Source organism: Coregonus clupeaformis, chromosome 21, assembly GCF_020615455.1.
Source record: "Coregonus clupeaformis isolate EN_2021a chromosome 21, ASM2061545v1, whole genome shotgun sequence".
Taxonomy (NCBI): Eukaryota; Metazoa; Chordata; class Actinopteri; order Salmoniformes; family Salmonidae; genus Coregonus; species Coregonus clupeaformis.
In genome coordinates, this window is record NC_059212.1 from 20,370,071 (window position 1) to 20,387,345 (window position 17,275).

Sequence of the window (17,275 nt, forward strand, 5' to 3'; positions counted from 1 at the left end):
ACAACACAACTGATTGGCTCGAACGCATTAAGAAGGAAAGAAATTCCACAAATTAACTTTTAACAAGGTACACCTGTTAATTGAAATGCATTCCTGGTGACTTCCTCATGAAGCTGGTTGAGAGAATGCCAAGAGTGTGCAAAGCTGTCATCAAGGCAAAGGGTGCCTACTTTGAAGAATCTCAAATATAAAATATATTTTGACTTGTTTAACACTTTTTTGGTTACTACGTGATTCCATATGTGTTATTTCGTAGTTTTGATGTCTTCACTATTATTCTACAATGTAGAAAATGGTAAAAATAAAGAAAAACCCTGGGATAAGTAGGTGTGTCCAAACTTTTGACTGGTACTGTGTATATATATATATATATATATATATATATTTATTTTCATTTTAAAACAGGGAATGCATTTGTTATACAGTAACACATTACTGCAACTCTCTAGATTTACAACTCTAGAAATTCTAGGTTCCTAATAAAAAAAGTAGCATAAAATCAAAATGTAAATCCAAAGTCATCCAAAAGGTTTTGCTCAATCGTCATTTTTGCACAGAACCATGCAAGGGGAGGGGTTGGTTTCTCAGTTCGGTCGGTATCGTGTGCGTGTCGCCGTTTACCAGCAGACTTCAAGCCATGCCATTATCTGAAGACCTGTGGAAGCTCTGATTTGTAATGATGGAAAAGGTAGACTACATTTCATAGTTTTGTGTGAGTATGAGTGCGCAGCATTCAGCTGGAAGTCAATTCTCTCTTAAACACATTCTCACTCATTTTTCTCTCCACTCTTTCTCTTTCTCTCTGGCCTATTCAGATTTTAGTGATTAGTATAAGTAGAAAAAGAAATAGTTTTCAAAACATTTAGAGATATCGTGTAATGGAGGCAATGTTATGCATTACATTAAGACAATTTCTTTGAGTTTTTGAAGAGGAATGTATCTGAAAAAGGAATGCAATGCTTGTATTCAGTGTTAACATCATAAAAAACTTGCTCTGAAATTAGTAATTAAATAACCCTCTACTATTTGTACATTCAGGCACTGAAAAATCACATGTCAATATGTAACTAAAAAAGATAGTCACAGTCAACTTTCCCTTGGTAAGAACAAGGAAACTGAAACTTTGAAGTTGGCATTCATGTAAATCTTCCTACTCAGTAGTAATGTCATGTGCATTCCCCTTGCTCTCCTTTTGTATGACCCCCCCCCAGCTTTCAAAGGCCCTCTTATACCACCACCTTGACTTACGTGGAAAACGATTACTCTTGTAAAAGGGAAGTCTTCCGTTTTTAAGTTTCCCTCCATGCAGACGCAGGTGTCCTCCAGCCCCTCCCCCCCCCAGGTGTGATAGCCAGCTCTCACCCCAGCAAACCTGAACTCAAGTCAGTTTAACTATACAAGGGCTTTTACAAAAAAAGCTTACTTGAACAGCCATACAATGGCTAAAACATAAACCATATCTCTACTTGTCTTTTTTAAGTCATTTAGGTTGTTGTTTGGAGGATGTGTCAAAGTTTTCGCATTGGAGCAGTTTCCAGTTCAGTCCTGCCCTGGGAGTTCAGTCACAGCGGTGTTGGTTTTTGGATGTGAAGGCAGAGTGGGGTTTAGGGGGGTTAGGGGAACGTTATGGGGCTCCAAAGGAGAAGTTGTTGTCGGGGATGTTGCGGTTTAGGGCAGTTTCGAGGGCGAGGTCTAGCCGCTGTCAGAGGAGGTGTGTGGCGCCGTGGAGGGCGAGCGGCGCCGGCGGGCGGTGGATGTCCAGGAGCGCTCTGAACGTTCGGAGCGCTCTGATCCCAGCGAGGCAGGCCGGAAGCGTTGCAGGAAACTGTCCAGAAATTCCTGCTGCTGCTGGGTTATGGCTTGGGAGATGAGGCAGGGCAGCGCCTGTAGGCTGCCCGTCACCGAGTCCAACTTGTCCTCCAGCATGCCGATGCGCTTGTCCAGCTCCTCGCTGCGCTCCTGCAGCTCCGACACCAGGTCGTACATCACGTTCTGGGTCTGCAGGAGGAGGGGAGAGAGGTGGTGATGGATCTATTATGGCATACTGTATGCTAACTGAATTTACTGTGTACATAAAAATGTAGTCGTTTGACACTCGCCATAAATTACGCTAAAACTTAAATATTGTGTTCTATCAGTATTATTGATATGGTCCATAAATTGCAATAAAACATAAATATTGAATTCTATCAGTATTATTGGTATGGTTCATAAATTGCACTCAAAGCATATGTATGTAAATACTGTAATATTGTATGTTGCAACTTTCTGCCAAAGGGCCAAAGATGGAAATTAGCCTGGTAACTTTGATCTCACATCAGTTGCGCATGACCCCTTACGAGGTAATAATGAACAAATTAATAAATAATTAAATCATGCTAGAATTAACGAGCAAACAACTAGAATCTGAATCTAAGGATCTCAATATCAGAGTTGACGGGAAAGATAAAAATATCTGGGGTAGAAGGGGTAGTAACTAGGGCAAGAATGTATTTATGGGGATCTTTTTTTATCAGCAATTTCTAAACACTCAATCACTGAAAGTCTATTTATATACAGCAGGGTTCCCCAACTGGTGTGATTTTGTTTTAGTCAAATATTATATATGTTTGGGCTACATGCAGCCAATTTGCAGTCTACAAATTATTATGTTCCGGCACCCTGACCATCCGCTCAAGCGGCTGAATCTAATTGATGATCCCTGATATACATATGCATTTTGGAAGTGTTCTACCTCCGTAAATTCCACCGGTCCTAGTTCTGGGACAATTCAGGCTCAAGGATGTCTTTCAAAATGTAGACTAATACAACAGGACCCTAGCCCCGCAGTTAAATTAATGAGAGAATGCATTTCTCTGAGCTAATTGGTCATTTTTCATCATCATATTCTGTCATGAGCAGAATCATAAACTGAGGGAATAATCTACAAATGACTTCACGGAAAAGCAAAGCCCTGCTGTCTGTTGAACTGAATAGGCTACTGTCCAGCAAACAGGGGACGTTCTAAGGACATTAGGCGACGTTCCGATAAGGTCCCTTTAAGGGTTTTGGCGAGACATTATCCCACTGACGTTCTGAGAACGTTCTAGGAACATTTAAACATGATGATAACCTTGGGACCATAAGAAGACATTCAGTACAGGTTATTTTAATGTCCATTATGGAACGTTACGTAAAGGTTCCTATTTGGTTCTGATAGGACGTTATCCAAGGGGACATTTCATGATGGTCAAGAGGACGTCGCGTGATGGAACTAGACAAAACCTCCAGGGGACCGTGACACAACATCTCAAGAACATCCTAAAAACGTCCTCGGGGACATCCCCAGAACAAACCCGGGAACTAGATAAAACCGTCAGGGGACTATGACACAATATCCCTAGAACGTCCTAAAAACGTCCTTGGGGATGTCCCCAGAACAAACCGGGAAAATAGACAAAACCTCCAGGGGAACATGACAGAACGCTCTAAGAACGTCCTATAAACATCCTTGGGGACGTCCCCGGAACAAACTAGGAACTAGACAAAATCTCCACAGGACCATGACACAATGTCCTGAGACTTAAGGCAACCATTTTGTGACGTTCCGGGGACGTCCTAACGACTCATTTTTATTTGCAGTGTAATGACCACTGAGAAGTTGAATAACGCACATACAGTTGCAGAGTTTACCTGTTATTTACATGGCTATCCAATGCTCTATCCCCTAGGCCTAGACAGACTGCTTTAACCACATGTGTAGAGAGAGGGGTGGGGGTCCGGCAGTGCAAACACACATTAAAGCACCAGCTTCAGAACATTTTAAAACAGTCACCTGGAGTGCTAATGCCACACACATCAATGTGGTGGCCGGCGGCCAGCTGCGGCCCTTTGAAAAACCCTGCTGCATGGTCTTTATAAGCCAGGGCCTGGATCGGGGTCTTCTTACCTTAGCCAGGTCCACTAGCGTGTTGGCTTGATCGTTGAGTTTCCTCTGCTCCATCTTCACACTGCGTAGTCTGGGCAGAGGCAGGGGGGGTTGGAGAGGGGAGAGAGTGGGGATAGAGGGCAAGGGGCAGGGGTTGGGAGGGTGGTAGGTGGGTCATCAGTGAAAGAGGAAGGTGGATGGGTGAAAGGGGGGGGAAGAGCAACACATCTTTGTCAGGAGAACGCTCTCTGGGAGCACGTGGAGGAGAGAGAGCAGCCTGCATGCATATATAAGCATTCTCAGTCTTGATCATCGCCATACCAACACATGCAAAAACGCAAAGAAATCTATGAGTCAAAACAAAATAAAAGTCCCCCCCACACATTTTAAAAAATATATTTGTTTTAAAAATAAAGCCTTTCATAAAGGTGACATGCCTCTGTATGCTTCCAGCTGTTACACCTTTACAGCTAGCTCAGTGGCAGCCCGTCAGAGAAACATCAGTCATTGGGTGAGCTTGCAGTGACTTGTGTGTGACGTGCACTTATGGTGTGGAGGGTGCATGTGAGGGAAGGGCCAGAGCCTGTGAATGTGGCATACAGTAACTCTTGCAGTGGCACTTTAAATTCAATCTATGGCACTGACCGATAAAACACTGAAAAAAGTGGTTACGTTAAATTACTTTGTTCATTTAGGATTTTGACGTACTACACTTCCTAAATACTGCAGCTGCCTTCTTGATCTGGTCGCCCTTGGAAATGGGATTCCTTATCTAGGATAAGGTAAATAAAGGTTAAAGAATGTTGTATCACTTTCAATGAATACTGAAATAGAGATTTGTGCATTGGTTTGGAGTGATGACGCCAGTAATGACATCACGCCAGTCAATCTATGGATCAACATTCTGGTGACTTGATCAGGTAGAAAGTCCTCTATAGGGCTAATTCTGAGGCAATAACATTCAAGGACATTCATTCATGTGCAAATTGGGAGATCACAGCAAAGGCTCTGTTTTCAGCTTCATCTAATGAGAGAGGCTTGGTTTGGCACTGTCCTTTCTAGCTTGTGCCTGTGAAGGAAAGGCACCTAAGCTGGGTACAAAAAATGCTCTAAAACTGTTTTCCAGGGTACTACTATGGTGAGTAAAGATACCACTTGAGTTGTGCTCTTTATTGTGAGTGTCTGATATGGCTGAGTGTTGATTTACCGTTAAAAAAAAAACACTCCAAAACAAAAACAGACTTTTTAAACCCTCAAGATAGGTGTTTAATACAAAATCAGGAGCAAGGATGGGTCTGCCAATGCAGGTTAATATAGCCTACATATTGTAGCTATATTAATCATGGTAACATCATAGATGGCGACTTCATTGATGAATGGACTCTGGCCAAGCCGACAAGCTTATACTGCCAGATGCCTCTGACTTTCTTCAGACACCCCACTACCATGTCATCATCAGTGGTAATGTTGATGCTTTTTGTCATTCCATTCAGAGGATGGGGGTAAATGGAACATTAAAAGGAAACCAAAACAATCGGCATCCAGCATTTGAAGGTTCATGCATGTCAAACGTAGACATGGAGAGAGAGAATGTAGAGAAAACAGGAGGAACATAGAAGACTCAACTTACTTCTGAGCTCTGCAGTGATAGAGCAAAACAAAGACAGAACACAGTACAAAGTTTTAAACCCCACAACATCCACGAAACAAGTGAACCATTACACTTCTCACTGTAAGCACAGGGTAAGGGTTGGGGAAGGGCAGGGAAGGAGGGCCATTACAGTACATTGTAGTGTAGACTGAGGATGGTGTGTGTGTATGTGTGTATGTGAGTGTGAGTGAGTGTGAGTGAGTGTGTGTGTTAGAGCTTTGCTACCCAACCCGAGCCCGACGGGCCCCGTCATTATACATCGGGTTAGGGCCGGGTAGGGCCTGTTTTTTCCTCAATAACTAGGGTACGGGCAGGGCTCAGGTATCACTAAATTGATCACTAACATTTTGAAGCTGAGCCATTTGAGCGTGCTCTGCTGCGCAGTACTAAGATCATAACATGGTGTCATATTAAGATAATAACATGGTGTCAGAAGTGCTTCAACCTCATCAAATATAAGACATGACAGATTATTTCACAGAAAATAATAATGTTCCTTGAGTTTAGAGTGACGAAAAGTAGCTAACAGCTAACTGCTGTCTCATGTCTCTTCATTGACCAGAGCAGCCCAAGCGGGATCCTATGGATACTCACAGACTCAGAGCACCATGAACAGTGCGCATGCAGAGCGAGCTGCGCGCTGGGAGCGAGTGACAGACAGAGAGGAGCAGCTAATGGATTTACTAACGGAGGAAGTTGTTTTAGATTTTGGGTTTCAGGCAGGGCCTTAAATTTGGCAGAAGCAATCAGGCATGGGTAGGGCTCGGGCTTAAAATTCATGCCCGTGCAGGGCTCTAGTGTGTGTGTGTGTGTGTGTGTGTGTCAGGTGCAGCTGCATTTTGTGTGTGTGTGTTATTATTTTAGTGTACTACTGAATAACACAACTAGCTAACTGAACACATAGGATATTGTCACAGGAAATGGCAGAGAGAGTAGGAAAATAAGGACATTATAACAAACACTACCAGTGATGCTGCTGGCTAGAAGTGCTGTTAGGAATACACAAATACAGCTAAATACTGTTAGTAAGATAGCAGTGCAACTAAAACCACTATTACTTCCTACTGCCTCAACAACAAATAACAATAAAGACAATAACATATATTTAACAACTTTGAACAGGTGGTAAAAAACAACTAAGTGTTCACATACGTTTCAGGCATGCTTACAAGGAAGTCATATTCTTTGGGAAACGGTACTTACTGATGGATGGCCTGTAGAAACTTGCGCTGGTGTTTGCGCACCTTAGCGTGATCTATCTTCTTGACCAGCTTAGTGTGTTTGTAGATGAGCCATGTTTCCCTGAGTACATTGGCAGCTGTGTTCTTTACCTGCGGACCAATGAGGAAACGCATGTGAACCCTCACAAATCAAATCAAATCAAATCAAATCAAATTGTATTGGTCACATGCGCCGAATACAACAGGTGCACACATTACAGTGAAATGCTTACTTACAGCCCTTAACCAACAGTGCATTTATTTTTAACAAAAAAAGTAAAAATAAAACAACAACAAAAAAAGTGTTGAGAAAAAAAAGAGCAGAAGTAAAATAAAATAACAGTAGGGAGGCTATATATACAGGGGGGTACCGTTGCAGAGTCAATGTGCGGGGGCACCGGCTAGTTGAGGTAGTTGAGGTAATATGTACATGTGGGTAGAGTTAAAGTGACTATGCATAAATAATTAACAGAGTAGCAGCAGCTTAAAAAGGATGGGGTGGGGGGGCAGTGCAAATAGTCCGGGTAGCCATGATTAGCTGTTCAGGAGTCTTATGGCTTGGGGGTAGAAGCTGTTGAGAAGTATTTTGGACCTAGACTTGGCACTCCGGTACCGCTTGCCGTGCGGTAGCAGAGAGAACAGTCTATAACTAGGGTGGCTGGAGTCTTTGACAATTTTGAGGGCCTTCCTCTGACACCGCCTGGTATAGAGGTCCTGGATGGCAGGAAGCTTGGCCCCAGTGATGTACTGGGCCGTACGCACTACCCTCTGTAGTGCCTTGCAGTCGGAGGCCAAGCAGTTGCCATACCAGGCGGTGATGCAACCAGTCAGGATGCTCTCGATGGTGCAGCTGTAGAATTTTTTGAGGATCTGAGGACCCATGCCAAATCTTTTCAGTCTCCTGAGGGGGAATAGGCTTTGTCATGCCCTCTTCACGACTGTCTTGGTGTGTTTGGACCATGATAGTTCGTTGGTGATGTGGACACCAAGGAACTTGAAGCTCTCAACCTGTTCCACTACAGCCCCGTCGATGAGAATGGGGGCGTGCTCAGTCCTCTTTTTTTCCCTGTAGTCCACAATCATCTCCTTTGTCTTGGTCGAGGGAGAGGTTGTTGTCCTGGCACCACACGGCCAGGTCTCTGACCTCCTCCCTATTGGCTGTCTCATCGTTGTCGGTGATCAGGCCTACCACTGTTGTGTCATCGGCAAAGAGGCAAGGTGTCACGGTTTCGGCCGAGACTGCTCCTCCTCCTGGTTCGGGCAGGCTTCGGCGTTCGCCGTCCCCGGAATACTAGCTGCCACCGTTGTATGTTTCGTGTGTTGATTGCTTTGGTCTGTCTTGTACACCTGTGTCTGTTTGTGTCCTGATTACGTGTCCTATAAGTTCCTTGTTTTGTGTTAGTTAGATTGTGTGTTGTTGTCTGCGTGTCATTTGGAGCTGCGTGTTTTGCGCTCTGTTTGTTTTGTTTAGTGTTTACGCATGTTTGCGTATTTCCCTCGCCTCTGTTTTTCGAGGTCGTGTCTTGTATATTTTTCACTTTGGACTAGTAAAGTTTGTTGGACTAAACCTCTGTGTCCTGCGCCTGACTCCTCCACCACATCCACATCGGTTCCTTCTGACAGAACAACACACCCCATTTATGGAGTCAGCAGGATCAGCGGCGGCACCCAGGTCGCTGGAAGAACGGGTCAGCTATCAGGACACCATGATCCGGCAACTTGAGGCCGTCCTGGGTGAGGTGTCCAACACTCTGCGCCGGTTGGCTACTGGAGAGGTGCCCACGCCCTCTTACACCATCCCATCACCACCGGCCAGTCCTCCTCTCTCAGCGCCGGAACCCAGTGGCATTCGGCTCTCGCTCCCGAGGGCATATGACGGTTCTGCAGCCGGGTGTCAGGGGTTCCTCCTGCAGGTAGAACTATACCTGGCTACCATACACCCAGCGCCCTCGGGATACGAGAGCGTCTCCGCCCTCATCTCCTGTCTATCCGGCAAGGCGTTGGAGTGGGCCAACGCCGAATGGAGGGGAATAGACGCCGCTACCATCACCTACGCGGAGTTCTCCCGCCGCTTCAGGGCTGTCTTCGATCACCCACCTGAAGGGAAGGCGGCGGGGGAGCGTCTGTTCCACCTCCGACAGGGGAAGAGGAGTGCACAGGAGTTCGCACTGGAGTTCCGGATGCGGGGTGGAATGAGAGGGCCCTCATCGACCAGTACCGGTGTAGCCTACGAGAGGACGTTCGTCGTGAGCTGGCCTGCAGGGACACCAACCTATTCTTCGACCAGCTGGTGGACATCTCCATCCGGCTCGACACCCTGCTGGCCACCCGCGGACGTCCCGAGTGGGGGTCGTCCATTCCACCCTCCAGCACCTCCGAGCCGATTCCCATGGAGCTCGGGGGTGCTGGCGCTAGAGAGAGGAGGAGAGAGAACCCGAGGGGGGCCACCCCTGCACCAACTGTGGCCGTGGAGGACACACCGCGGCCAGGTGCTGGGGAGGGTCTCCTGAGAGAGGGGACAACAGGTCACGCACTGGGGAGTCATTTCAGGTGAGTAGGCGCCCCACTTACCCAGAGCTCTCTGTTGGTCACATGAGTATTCCTGTGAGATTTCCACAGGTGGCACCTCATTCCCAGCATAAGGCGCTAGTAGATTCAGGCGCAGCTGGGAATTTTATTGATCGGGCATTTTGTTATAGGTTAGGAATTCCCCTTCGGCCGGTAGAAGCCCCTTTTCCTGTCCACGCCTTAGACAGCCGGCCGTTGGGGTCGGGGCTGATCAGAGAAGTCACAGCGCCACTTAAGATGACGACGCAGGGGGGTCATGAGGAGATCATTCAGTTTTATCTGATTGACTCTCCTGCGTACCCCCGTGGTGCTGGGGCTTCCTGGTTAAGCGCCCATGATCCTACCATTGCGTGGCAACAGAGGGCTCTTATGGAGTGGTCTGCCCAGTGTGTAGGGAGATGTCTAGGTGTTTCCTTAGGGGCGACCTCGGTAGAGAGTCCGAACCAAGTGCCCGCAATGCGCATTCCCCCTGAGTATGAGGACTTAGCACTTGTGTTCAGCAAAACGAGGGCAACACGGCTACCACCTCATAGACAGGGGGACTGTGCGATAAATCTCCAAACAGGAGCGGCTCTTCCGCGGAGCCGTGTGTATCCCCTGTCTCAAGAGGAGACAGCGGCTATGGAGTCTTACATAGCCGAGTCCTTGGCACAGGGATACATACGGTCCTCCACTTCCCCGGTTTCCTCGAGTTTCTTCTTTGTGAAGAAGAAGGACGGGGGTTTGCGCCCGTGTATTGATTACCGTAGTCTCAATCAGATCACGGTTAAGTACAGTTACCCTCTTCCACTGATTGCGACTATGACGGAATCATTACGCGGAGCGCAGTTCTTCACAAAGTTGGATCTCAGGAGCGCGTATAATCTGGTGCGCATTAGGGAGGGGGATGAATGGAAAACAGCGTTTAGCACCACCTCGGGTCATTATGAGTATCTCGTCATGCCATACGGGCTAATGAATGCTCCTTCAGTCTTCCAATCCTTTGTTGACGAGATTTTCCGGGACATGCATGGGCAGGGTGTGGTAGTGTACATCGACGACATCCTAGTGTACTCTTCTACACGAGCCGAGCATGTAGCCCTGGTGCGCGAGTGTTGAGAAGACTGTTGGAGCATGACTTGTATGTCAAGGCAGAGAAATGCCTGTTCTTCCAGGAGTCCGTCTCCTTTTTGGGTTATCGGTTGTCCGCGTCTGGTGTGGAGATAGAGGTAGACCGTAGGTCGGCCGTGCGTAATTGGCAAACTCCAACCACTGTAAAAGAGGTGCAGCAGTTCTTGGGTTTTGCTAATTACTACCGGAGGTTTATCCGGGGCTTTGGACAGGTTGCAGCTCCCATTACGTCCCTGCTAAAGGGGGGTCCGGTTCGCTTGCAGTGGTCAGCTGAGGCGGACAGGGCATTTGTCAAGCTGAAGAACCTGTTCACCTCGGCCCCGGTGCTGGCGCATCCGGATCCCTCTTCGCGTCCCGAGACCGGTATAGGGGCAGTCCTGTCACAACGGTCCAGCACGCCACCTAAGCTCCGCCCCTGTGCGTTCTACTCCAAGAAGCTCAGCTCGGCGGAGCGCAATTATGACGTTGGGGACAGGGAGCTGTTAGCTGTAGTCCAGGCCCTAAAGGTGTGGAGGCATTGGCTTGAGGGGGCTCAACACCCTTTCCTCATTCTGACTGATCACCGTAACCTGGAGTACATCCGGCAGCTAGGAGATTGAACCCTCATCAGGCTAGGTGGAACATGTTCCTGACCCGGGTTTGTTTTTAAGATCACTTACATCCCAGGGTCCCAGAACGGTAAGGCAGACGCCCTGTCCCGGCGGTATGACACAGAGGAGAGGTCCATTGAGCCTACTTCCATACTGCCGGAGTCTTGTCTGGTGGCTCCGGTGGTATGGGAAGTCGATGCGGAAATCGAGCGGGCACTGCGTACCGACCCTACTCCCCCCGAGTGTCCTGTGGGGCGGACGTACGTTCCGCTCGAGGTTCGTGATCGGCTTATTTATTGGGCTCATACATCACCCTCCTCTGGACATCCAGGTATTGGCCGGACAGTGCACTGCCTTAGCGTGAAATACTGGTGGCCAACGTTAGCTAAGGATGTGAGGGTTTATGTCTCCTCCTGCTCGGTGTGCGCCCAGTGTAAGGCGCCTAGACATTTGCCCAGGGGTAAGTTACATCCTCTGCCCGTTCCACAACGACCATGGTCCCACCTCTCGGTGGATTTTGTGACCGACCTACCCCCTTCCCAGGGTAATACCACCATTTTGGTCGTTGTGGATCGGTTTTCCAAGGCCTGTCGTCTCCTCCCACTGCCGGGTCTCCCTACTGCCCTACAGACCGCCGAGGCCCTATTTACCCACGTGTTCCGGCACTATGGGGTCCCCGAGGATATTGTGTCCGACCGAGGTCCCCAGTTCACCTCCAGAGTCTGGGGGGCATTCATGGAACGCCTGGGGGTCTCGGTGAGCCTTACCTCGGGGTACCACCCAGAGAGCAATGGGCAGGTTGAACGTGTCAACCAGGATGTGGGTAGGTTTTTGAGGTCCTATTGCCGGGACCGGCCGGAGGAGTGGTCGAGGTATATCCCCTGGGCAGAGATGGCCCAGAACTCTCTCCGCCACTCCTCCACCGGTTTAACACCTTTCCAGTGTATTTTAGGGTATCAGCCGGTCCTGGCACCGTGGCACGAGAGCCAGATCGAGGCTCCTGCGGTGGACGAGTGGATTCGGCGCTCGGAGGAGACGTGGGACGCTGCCCATGTCCATCTGCAGCGGGCCATCCGTCAACAAAAGGCGAGCGCCGATCGCCACCGCAGTGAGGGACCGGTGTACGCACAGGGAGATCGAGTCTGGCTCTCGACTCGAAACCTGCCCCTCCGCCTGCCCTGCCGGAAGCTGGGTCGGCGGTTTGTGGGGCCCTTCAAAGTCCTGAGAAGATTGAACGAGGTGTGTTACAGGTTACAACTGCCTATTGAGTACAAAAATATTAACCCCTCGTTCCATGTGTCTCTTCTCAGGCCGGTGGTAGCTGGTCCACTCCAAGAGGATGAGATAGGAGAGACCCCTCCACCCCCTTTGGACATCGAGGGGGCACCGGCGTACACGGTCCGGACCATCTTGGACTCGAGGCGCCGGAGGAGTGGTCTCCAGTATCTCGTGGAGTGGGAGGGGTACGGTGCCTAGGAGGGACATCCTCGATCCATCCCTCCTGACAGAGTTCCACCGTGGGCATCCAGCAAATCTAAAAAATCTTGGGTGGTCTCTGGGGAGATAAATCTAGCTAGCTATGTCAGCCATTGGCTAGGCCATCAGAAGCTTGATAGAATGCATCTGCCATTAACTGTATTAGGGCAAAATGTTGGAGTGACTGTGGAATCAACCAATCACATTGACTTGTAATGGGTGGGACCGTTTTCACAAAAAGTATTGAAACTGTTGCCTTCACGAAGGCTAACAGGTCGATATGCAATAGCGAGCAGTAGTTTTCCCACAGTCTAGCTAGCTAGCTTCTGTTGTAGGCTAGTTTGCAGCAGCTGCAGCAGGTGTTATCGAAGAGGATGTTGTTGCTAATTTGTTAGCTTCTCCCTTTTCAAGAATAACTTTCAACAAGAAGTTAAGTTTCAAATGATCATAATCTGGTGAGTGGAACTGTGTTTTTTTATTGCAACTCGCATGCTGTTAGCCATCTCTTTGAAAACAACTTATGTGTGTGAAGCATTTACACTTTAGATCACTGGTTACTTTGTGTGCTAAACGTGAAATGCTTAGCCTAATAGTTGTGTTTTTGTATTCTTATGATTGGGACCTTATGTCTCAGTGAATGGACTGCTGTCTTTCCATCTGCCCTATGCAGTGGTGTAGTGGTGCCTGGAGAAGTGGGTCCTGTGTTAAGGAAAGGTGCCCAGTGTGAAAAATCCTGTTTTCCTATAGATTTTTCAGATTTTCACTCTGAAAATAACACTTTTTCAAATAAAGAAATTACAAAAATTTGAGGTCTGGGAAAAATCTAAAATATATATTTTGGGAGGGTGTAGTAGCCCTTTAATTAAATTGAGCAGAACAAATGCACTCCCCATTGATACAAATCAGCATTATATCATTCTGTCAGGTACAGTGGATTGCGAAAGTATTCACCCCCCTTGGCATTTTTCCAATTTTGTTGCCTTACAACCTGGAATTAAAATGGATTTTTGGGGGGTTTGTATCATTTGATTTACACAACATGCCTACCACTTTGAAGATGCAAAATATGTTTTATTGTGAAACAAACAAGAAATAAGACAAAAAAAACTGAACTTGAGCGTGCATAACTATTCAACCTTCAAGTTGGATGGTGTACAGCAATCTTTAAATCATACCACAGATTCTCAATTGGATTGAGGTCTGGGCTTTGACTAGGCCATTCCAAGACATTTAAATGTTTCCCCTTAAACCACTTGAGTGTTGCTTTATCAGCATGCTTAGGGTCATTGTCCTGCTGGAAGGTGAACCTCCATCCCAGTCTCAAATCTCTGCAAGACTGAAACAGGTTTCCCTCAAGAATGTTCCTGTATTTAGCGCCATCCATCATTCCTTCAATTCTGACCAGTTTCCCAGTCCCTGCCGATGAAATACACCCCCACAGCATGATGCTGCCACCACCATGCTTCACTGTGGCGATGGTGTTCTCAGGGTGATGAGAGGTGTTGGGTTTGTGCCAGACATAGCGTTTTCCTTGATGGCCAAAAAGCTCAATTTTAGTCTCATCTGACCAGAGTACCTTCTTCCATGTGTTTGGGGAGTCTCCCATATGCCTTTTGGTGAACACCAAACGTGTTTGCTTATTTTTACCTTTAAGCAATGGCTTTTTTTCTGGCCACTCTTCCGTAAAGCCCAGCTCTGTGGAGTGTACGGCTTAAAGTGGTCCTATGGACAGATACTCCAATCTCCTCTGTGGAGCTTTGCAGCTCCTTCAGGGTTATCTTTGGTCTCTTTGTTGACTCTCTGATTAATGCCCTCCTTGCCTGGTCCGTGAGTTTTGGTGGGCGGCCCTGTCTTGGCAGGTTTGTTGTGGTGCCATATTCATTCCATTTTTTAATATTGGATTTAATGGTGCTCCGTGGGATGTTCAAAGTTTCTGATATTTTTTTATAACCCAACCCTGATCTGTACTTCTCCACAACTTTGTCCCTAACCTGTTTGGAGAGCTCCTTGGTCTTCATGATGCCGTTTGCTTGGTGGTGCCCTTTGCTTAGTAGTGTTGCAGATTCTGGGGCCTTTCAGAACAGGTGTATATATACTGAGATCATGTGACAGATCATGTGACACTTAGATTGCACACAGGTGGACTTTATTTAACTAATTATGTGACTTCTGAAGGTAATTAGTTGCACCAGATCTTATTTAGGGGCTTCATAGCAAAGGGGGTGAATACATATTCACGCAACGCTTTTCAGTTATTTCTTTTTTAGAATTTCTTGAAACAAGTAATTTTTTTCATTTCACTTCACCAATTTGGACTATTTTGTGTATGTCCATACATGAAATCCAAATAAAAATCCATTTATATTACAGGTTGTAATGCAACAAAATAGGAAAAACACCAAGGGGGATGAATACTTTTGCAAGGCACTGTAGGCCTACATGGCAGTCAACATATTATTGGGAAGGTTTTTTGAAATGTTCATGCAGACAGTGCATGGTGACTGAATTGCACATCACAAATAGCCTAATAACCAAGACTATGGACCAAACTTTTTCAATACATCGTTTGCATACCCATTGTTGCCTTAGTTAGCAGTTACTATAAGTTGAAACGTCTTTCCTACCTACCGGCTAGAGATGTCATTCTTCTGTGAGCTGCTCCATGGACAACCAATTGAGAGATGCGCGCTCTTGCTGCCTGCAGATGATGTTCTGCTGAAACTATGTGTGCTGAGCGCATGTGAATATATTTCACATGCTTTGCGATTGTCTAGGCTACTTTGTGCATGATTTCTCTATTGTACTACATAATTAATAAATCGTATACCTCCACTACACTACTTTGATATGCAACAGAAGGGATTGTTTCAATAGGCGATATGATATTAGTGTTTCAAGAAAGGAGTATATATATTTGGCCTGGCTAATTGCTTTTATGCGCTGACTGAATGGAAGCTGATAGTTATGAGTTTTTTACTCCCCTGGCCTCACTGTCCGAGACAGAGTCCAGACCGAGTGAAAATGTATCTGAAACCAAGACAAGACTGAGACACTCAATATGTGGTCTCGAGACCGGACTCGAGAACTACAACACTGGTGTCTCGAATAACACCTGCTTTGTAACATATGCTCTATATGGATTTACTTTTAGGGAATTGAGAAAGGTAGACTTGTAGGGAACTGAGAAAGGTAAACCGATGAAAATACATCTTATAATAATCATAATAATATTTAATATATGCCATTTAGCTTTTATTCAAAGCGACTTTCAGTCATGTGTGCATACATTTTACGTACGGGTCGTCCCAGGAATCAAACCGACTACCTTGCAATTACCAGTAGTGTAAAGTACTTTAGTCAATTTTTGGGGGTATCTGTACTTTACTTTTCTATATTTTGGACAACTTTTACTTCACTGCATTCCTAAAGAAAATAATGTACTTTTTACTCCATACATTTTCCCTGACACCCAAATGTTTATGAATGTCTTTACTTTTACTCAAGTACGACAATTGGGTACTTTTTTCACCACTGGGCATTATAAGCGCCATGGTCTACCAACTGAGCTACAAAGGACCACCTGGACATTAATTTGTTCTTTTTAACAGTTATTAATACCGTGTTCCGTCAGGAACCATAAACGACAGTTCTTGTATTATTTCTAGACAACCTCCCATACAGTAAGTGATGTGACATTTACTTTAGTGCTCAGTGGTGGAAGATCAATGATGCCACTAAAGTGAGAGCATGAGTGACTCACTCGTTTGCAGAGTTGTGTGTCCATCATGAAGTTGTGGACATGCTTCTCAGCCTTGGTCAACTCCAACTTCCTGGCTACCACGGCGACCACCAGCGCAGTGCAACCCGCTCCCTATTGGTCAGAAACATAGTCAGGCCCATAAATCAATTAACCTCTGAAAGGTGACTGCTGAGTTGAGTCATTGTATTAGTTTGGAGGAAATGTTGAGCTGCTCTAGAATAAAGCAAGTTGCAGAAACAAGATTTCAGATTTCAAACATGGCTGTTTCGTGGGAATAGTATGCCTAATAGTCATTAAATATTGCATGAAACACACACAAAACCTCATTTCTAATGACCGATAACATACCATGATCCCTGTAAGCAGACATACGCCTTTCCCACAGTACGTGTTAGGTACCATGTCTCCATAGCCAATGGAGAGGAAGGTAATAGAGATGAGCCACATGGCTCCCAGGAAGTTACTGGTCACTTCCTGTGTGTCATGATACCTAAAGTAAGGAAGAGAGAAACAGAGGAAGATACCCATCAGTGACACCCAATACTGCAAAGGGAACCTGAGCATGCTGGAGAGGCCGTGAACTAACAGAGGTGGTTGCTGTTAAAGAAGCTATACAATGTGTGCAAAGGGTTTCACCTTTCGTCATGCCTGCACTCCACATCTAAAAGGCACCCAATCGATGTTGGAAACAAAATGGTCAAACGTTATGAAGTTGTGCCATTGCATTCCAATCTACCATAGTTTTTTAGTCAATGCTCTGTGGTAAATTAAGATCAACATTCAATCATTCAATGAGTAGCCAAATTATAATGATATGGAAGGGAAAACATAATTGATTTAAATAATCATTTTAAAGAATCTGATAAAATGCTCATGGTGGTTTGAGAATTCTCCACAGCGAAACACTGAACATATACTGTATGTATCAGTGTCTATCAACCAACATGAGAAGATAGATGATTTCACTTGAGAAGCATTTAAAAATGGACATAA

The 17,275-nt window shown here is 46.1% G+C and overlaps 1 protein-coding gene across 3 annotated transcripts in view; it reads right to left on the reverse strand.

Moving 5' to 3' along the window:
• Positions 1-353: 353 nt before the first annotated feature.
• The window catches only part of LOC121535047 (small conductance calcium-activated potassium channel protein 2-like), a 55,485-nt gene continuing 38,563 nt past the window's right edge, over positions 354-17,275 (reverse strand). For 2 of the 3 annotated variants that reach the window (XM_041841733.2, XM_041841732.2), the window contains exons 5-10: positions 16,631-16,772; positions 16,283-16,393; positions 6,762-6,889; positions 5,538-5,546; positions 3,929-3,998; positions 354-1,998 (exon numbers count right to left, since the gene is read on the reverse strand). In XM_041841733.2, the coding sequence (XP_041697667.1) occupies positions 1,693-1,998; positions 3,929-3,998; positions 5,538-5,546; positions 6,762-6,889; positions 16,283-16,393; positions 16,631-16,772 (766 nt within the window). In that variant the 3' untranslated portion in view covers positions 354-1,692. The remainder of the gene's footprint in view (positions 1,999-3,928; positions 3,999-5,537; positions 5,547-6,761; positions 6,890-16,282; positions 16,394-16,630; positions 16,773-17,275) is intronic. The other variant, XM_041841734.2, reaches the window with a different exon arrangement.